At 54.7% G+C, this 6,067-nt stretch overlaps 1 protein-coding gene across 1 annotated transcript; it reads right to left on the reverse strand.

The window, feature by feature from the left end:
- Window positions 1–1,312: 1,312 nt before the first annotated feature.
- On the reverse strand, window positions 1,313–3,247 carry TMEM141 (transmembrane protein 141). The gene is made up of 5 exons (XM_055270326.1): window positions 3,148–3,247; window positions 2,794–2,860; window positions 2,541–2,624; window positions 2,212–2,319; window positions 1,313–1,750 (listed from the first exon to the last, which is right to left on the reverse strand). Exons 1-5 carry the CDS (start codon window positions 3,199–3,201, stop codon window positions 1,737–1,739), a joined length of 327 nt encoding a protein of 108 aa, XP_055126301.1. The 5' UTR covers window positions 3,202–3,247; the 3' UTR covers window positions 1,313–1,736.
- Window positions 3,248–6,067: the final 2,820 nt, after the last annotated feature.

The raw sequence follows: 6,067 nt of genomic DNA on the forward strand, positions 1-6,067 counted from the left end.
TACACAAAAGAAAAATAAAGCTCGGCCCCGCGCGGTGCCCAGCGGCTCACGCCTATAATCCCAGCACTTTGGGAGGCTGAGATGGGCAGATCACATGAGGTCAGGAGTTTGAGACCAGCCTGGCCAACATAGTGAAAGCCCGTTTCTACTCAAAATATGGAAAGTGTCAGGCGCGGTGGCTCACGCCTGTAATCCCAGCACTTTGGGAGGCTGAGACGGGCGGATCACCTGAGGTTGGGAGTTCAAGACCAGCCTGACCAACATGGAGAAACCCTGTCTCTACTAAAAATACGAAATTAGCTGGGCACAGTGGCGCATACCTGTAATCCCAGCTACTTGGGAGGCTGAGGCAGGAGAATAGCTTGAACCTGGGCGGCAGAGGTTGCGGTGAGCTGAGACTGCACCACTGCACTCCAGCCTGGGCAACAAGAGCAAAACTCCATCTCAAAATAAATAAATAAATAAAAATTAGCCGGGCGTGGTGGTGGGTGCCTGTAATCCCAGCTACTTGGGAGGCTGAGGCAGGAGAATGGCTTGAACTGGCGAGGTGGAAGTTGCAGTGAGCCGAGATCGCGCCACTGCCCTCCAGCCTGGGCAACAGAGCGAGACTCTGTCTCAAAACAACTAAACAAGAACAACAATACAAAAAACAGAAAAATAAAGCTGCATCTTGCTGAAGCCACTGTCACCTTGAGCTTCCTGTCACTTTGAAGGCCCAGGAGGTACTCAATAAACTTTCTTTCCAGTGCCTGGCAAGGTGAGGTGTGGGGGCTGAGCTGGGTCTGGGGCAGCAGGGACCATGCTGTGGGCCTTCAGTGCTGCGGGGAAGCCAGCTGTAACCATGATGGACTTGTGGAGGTTCTGTCTGGTCTCCACCTATTCTTCCTCTTGGGGCTCGGGGCTGCGGGTTGACTTGCCCACTCAGAAGCTTTCCTTCCACACAGACATAGATACAACAGGCTACCTCTGCCTCTGGGGAGTGACTTCAGCTAGGCAGGTGGGCGTGGCCCACAAGTTCCTCTTCTCCCAGCAGCCAGGCTCTGGCCAGCCTAGCCCCTTTTGCTCTGCCCCTACATGCCAAGTGCTACAGAGGCAGACCCCCATAGAGAGGCGCTGTGGTGGTGTCACGTGGCCTACAGGGCTGGTGTGAACGTCAAATTCTGGGGTTCCGCGTTGGGAACTTCCCTGTACATCCTCGGTATGTAACTTGCATGTGATCCTCATATATCAACTGTAGGGTAATAAAGGTGTCATGTGACCCGTCATCATCTTACCCTTCTGATTTTTTCACCTCGTCAGGTGGAAACTTGGGTGGAGAGAAGGATAAGCCATTTATTAACCCCACACCCCTAGCACCAGCTGTCACCTTGGATTTGTCGGAGGTGCAGGGGCTAGAAAGGGAATGACAGGGTGCACAGGCCCCTTCTATCCTGTGCCCCCTAGGTGGTGGCCCCCAGACACACCCTCTCTGCTGGCAGTGCAGACCATGTGTCCCGATACCCTAGAGGAGAACCACCACCCCAGGGAGAGCCCTTTCTGCTCCAACCTCCTGGACAGGTCCCAGGTTGGGGCAGCAGCCGTCTGCAGGGGTTTGTCAGGCCTGGCCACGCATGCAGACAGAGGATACGACTGGGGTACCCTAGGGTGTGGGGAGGGTCAGCCTGGGGTCGGGGGGCATGAAGGCTGTGTTCCAGACTCCTCCTGCCCCCAATCCTCTGTGCCCCGCTGGAGCTCTCCTAGCTTCGCCGATCTGTAAGAGGCAAAGAGAGACGAGCTCGAACCACATCTGTCGTGGCTTGGCATCCCTGTGCCCATTTTATTATGGCAGAAACTGGGTTCCGTAACAAGGACAACAGGCAGTGGGGGCCAGGCCTGGGTCCAATGCAGGGCTTCTCAGTCCAGCCTCACTCCTCTTGGGTGCCCACGTGGCTGCTGTGGCCTTGCCACACCCTTCACTCTGTACCCCTCCTCTCAATCTCAGGGGCACCCCAGCCCCTCTTGGTTCTTTCTCCTGCAAAGGGAGCTCTTCAAGATCTGTCTACTGCACCAACCCCCAGCTCCAACTCATCTGGGACTCACATGCTGAGGAGGCCAGGCCAGAGGGAGGGACCTTGTCTAGCCTATCGTATGGGGCACCCAGGCTTGGCTGCCCGAAACTCTGGGCGCTGGAGCTCTGGCATTCACTTCTCGCTAACCCCCAGGCTCTCTCACCTGTGCTCATGTCTTTGGGGAGCTGCCCGGTCTCCAGGAAGAGCCAGAGGTTGTTGCATTTCTCCGACTCCACTCTCGTCACCCCGTAGCTGGCCACAGAGCCTGCGACTGTGGAGCAGGAAATGGAAGAGGGCTGGGGCCTCTGTGCTTCTCAGGCTAAGAGAACGGGGCACAGGCTACTTCCTGACAGACGTGGTGGGTGGGCTCAGGTGGGGCTGCCGCCGAGACCTGGGGCTCCATGTCAGAGTCAGGGACGCAGAACCACAACCCCAACCCTAGCAGAAACCCACCCCTCAAGAGAGCTCAGGCAGGGGCCCTGGAGTACCCACCCACGGCCACTAGGAGGCTCCACTGCAAAGGGTATGGAAACCTCCTCTGAATGAACATCTGCAAGCCGAAGGCCATGCCGGTGCCTGCAAAGAGCCGAGGTCCCCATCAGCCTGTACCCGGGGCTGGCCGGGGCCCACCTTGCCAGGCCCCCAGCACCCGCGGGCAGGTGACTTGGCGCCCCTTGCTGGGGAGCCAGGGCGGGGCGGGAGGGTGCGTTCTCTCCCAGCTGCAGGACACCTGGACGCAGCCTACCTGTGACGAAGGTGAAAACGCCCTTCATGAAGGCGTGTGACTGGCATGCGGCATACTCCCCGAGTCCCTGGGGTGGCAGAGGGGGGATGAAGGCTCGATCCCCTGCCCTCTTCCTTCACCGCCTCTCCTGTCCCTCCTCTGGGCACACCCTGGCTGTGGAGGAGTGAGACCCTGGGCGCTTGGACACGTCCCACCTCCCCTACGCCCACCCGGACGCCCTGAGCCCCTTAGCAAGAGAGCGCCCCCAGCCTCCGCCACTCTTCCCTGACGAGGGCACCCCCATGCCCCACACCCCCGCCTCGCTCAGGTCAGCTTCTGGGGTCCGAGGCCCGTGTCCCAGACCGGCCTTCTCACCGGGTGCTTGGCAGCCACGGCGTCGTCCACTCGGGACAGACCCAAGTTCACCATGGTTGGCAGGGATCGGGGAGAGGGTCTGCGCAGGCGCAGACGGAAGGGTGGGGCGGGGACCTGGGGGTGTGGCCTAGAGGACAGGCCGGCTCAGTTGCGGGCGGAGGGGCGGGACCCGGATCTGGGGGCGTGGCCTAGGGACGGGCCCACGCTGGAAAAGGTGGAGGGGGCGGGGCCTAGCAGACGGCCTGAGGGCGGGCCTGCGCTGCAGCAGGCGGAGGGGGCGCGACCTAAGACACGTGGTCTGGGGGCGGGGCCTGAGAGAAGGGACCTTGGAGACGCGGCCTGGGGGCGGGGTCTGAGAGACAGGACCTGGGAGCAGGCCTGCGCAGGCGGAGGTGTCGGGTTCTAAGAGGCGGTGCCTGCGGAGGGCCGGCGGAGGGGCCAGCGGAGGGGCCAGGGCCTTGGATTGGGGGGCGGAGCATGGGTCGAGCAGCTAGAGCGCAGGGGAGAGGGGTGGGGCCTGGGGCCTGGCCACGCCTCTAGAAGCTTGGGCCCTGTGACCTTCCGGCGACAACTGGGCGGGGCGAAGGCGGGCACCGGGCGTGGCATGGCTGAGAGCGCGTGCTCCTCCCCCCGGCCGGGCCTCATTCCCACACTTGCAGAGGCCTATGATTTTCAGTGTTATTTTGCTTAAGGACTACAATCCGGGATTGAATCTCTCATAAGCCACCACGGAGTGGAGATGTATAAAATTACTGTTTAGCAAAGTGGTTCTGTAACCAGCAGCTTAACAGCTGAGCCTCAAACTCCTTTTTTTTTTTTTGCATGACAAAGTCTTTACTTTTAAATAATTATCAATACACCAAGTAATAACATGTACAAGTTCTTGAATTCTATCAGCTAGTAATTTTGATTAAGAGAAACTAAAATCAGCCCAAACAATTCCACTCGTATTCACTGGTGTAATCATTAGCAAGAACGGACGACTTCAAGGCAGGCTGCTGCTTCACACAGGTTACAAATAACTATTTACTACTTTTTCATCGATAAAGTCCCTGATCTTCAAGAAAGTGTTAGGGAAAAAAATTAACCCCTTCCTTTCTTCAAAGAATTATTATGTGGTTTTTTTTTTTTAACTAGGTCAAAGAAAGAAAAAGTCAACACGGATATACGTGTTGCTTGAGCCAAAAGGCATGGGAAAAAAGACAACATATAACCATTAAATTCCTAAGAAATATGAGGTAAAAAGATGAAATCTTGGCCAGGCGCAGTGGCTCATGCCTGTAATCCCAGCACTTTGGGAGTCCGAGGCAGGTGGATCACAAGGTCAGGAGTTCAAGACTAGCCTGGCCAAGATGGTGAAACCCCGTCTCTACTAAAAATACGAAAATTAGCCAGGCATGGTGGCAGGTGCCTGTGATCCCAGCTACTGGGGAGGCTGAGGCAGGAGAATCATTTGAACCTGGGAGGCGGAGGTTGCAGGGAGCCAAGATTGTGCCACTGCACTCCAGCCTGGGTGACAGTGAGACTCTGTCTCAAAAAAAAAAAAAAAAGGCTTAAGTCTTTAGATAATTTCTAAGTCTGTACAAAAAAGCTAGATTTGCTACTCTCCAAAAAGTGGACAGACCTACTCTATAATATATGGAAACAATTTAATGCCATTTGTGGGGAAAAGAGAGATCAGACTGTTACTGTGTCTATATAGAAAAAGGAAGACATAAGAAACTCCATTTTGATCTGTACTAAGACAAATTCTTCTGCTTTGAAATGCTGTTAATCTGTAATCTTAGCCCCAACTCTGTGCTCACAGAAACGTGCTGTATTGAATCAAGGTTTGAGGGATTTAGGGTTATGCAGGATGCACTTTGTTAAAAATGTGTTTGCAGGCAGTATGCTTGGTAAAAGTCATCGCCATCCTCCATTCTCGATTACCCAGGGACACAGTGCACTGCCGAAAGCCACAGGGACCTCTGCCCGAGAAAGCCTGGGTACTGTCCAGGTTTCCCCCCGAGACAGCCTGAGATACGTCCCCCAGCCCGACACCCGTAAAGGGTCTGTGCTGAGGCGGATCAGTGAAAGAGGGAGGCCTCTTCGCAGTTGAGATAAGAGGAAGGCATCTGTCTCCTCCTCATCCCTGGGAATGGAATGTCGACCGTCCATTCTATTTACTGAGAGAGGAGAAAACCGCCCTGTGGCTGGAGGTGACACATGCTGGCGGCAATGCTGCTCTGTTACTCTTTACTGCACTGAGATGCTTGTGTCAAGTTAAACATAAATCTGGCCTACGTGCACATCCAGGCACAGCACCTTTCCTTAAACTTATTTATGACACAGATTCCTTTGCTCACATGTTTTCCTGCTGACCCTCTCCCTGCCATTAGCCTATAGTCCTGCAGAAAAGGGAGAAAGCAAAAAGTTGGAAAGAAACAGAAGTAAGATAAATAGCTAGACGACCTTGGTGCCACCACCTGGCCCTGGTGGTTAAAATAATAATATTAACCCCTGACCAAAACTACTGGTGTTATCTGTAAATTCCAGACATTGTATGAGAAAGCACTGTAAAACTTTTTGTTCTGTTAGCTGATGTATGTAGCCCCCAGTCACGTTCCTCACGCTTATTTGATCTATTATGAGTCTTTCACATAGACCCCTTAGAATTGTAAGCCCTTAAAAGGGCTAGGAATTTCTTTTTCGGCGAGCTCGGCTCTTAAGACACGAGTCTGCCGATGCTCCCGGCTGAATAAAAAAAAACCTCTTCCTTCTTTAATCCGGTGTCTGAGGAGTTTTGTCTGCGACTCGTCCTGCTACACTGCCACATCCCCCTCGCGAGATAATAGAGATAGTGATCAATAAATACTGAGGAACTCAGAGACCAGCACAGGTGCAGGCCCTCACTTGCTGAGCACCAGTCCCCTGGGGCCAC

Source organism: Symphalangus syndactylus, chromosome 3 (genome assembly GCF_028878055.3).
Source record: "Symphalangus syndactylus isolate Jambi chromosome 3, NHGRI_mSymSyn1-v2.1_pri, whole genome shotgun sequence".
In the NCBI taxonomy this organism is placed as follows: Eukaryota; Metazoa; Chordata; class Mammalia; order Primates; family Hylobatidae; genus Symphalangus; species Symphalangus syndactylus.

Excerpts from the sequence above, each read along its gene's own strand:
- TMEM141 (XM_055270326.1), bottom strand. The coding sequence starts at position 3,201 with ATGGTGAACTTGGGTCTGTCCCGAGTGGACGACGCCGTGGCTGCCAAG. Across the intron at positions 2,861-3,147 it reads CCGTGGCTGCCAAGCACCCG|GGACTCGGGGAGTATGCCGC; the intron begins GTGAGAAGGCCG and ends CTGCCACCCCAG. Across the intron at positions 2,625-2,793 it reads CGTTTTCACCTTCGTCACAG|GCACCGGCATGGCCTTCGGC; the intron begins GTAGGCTGCGTC and ends GGCTCTTTGCAG.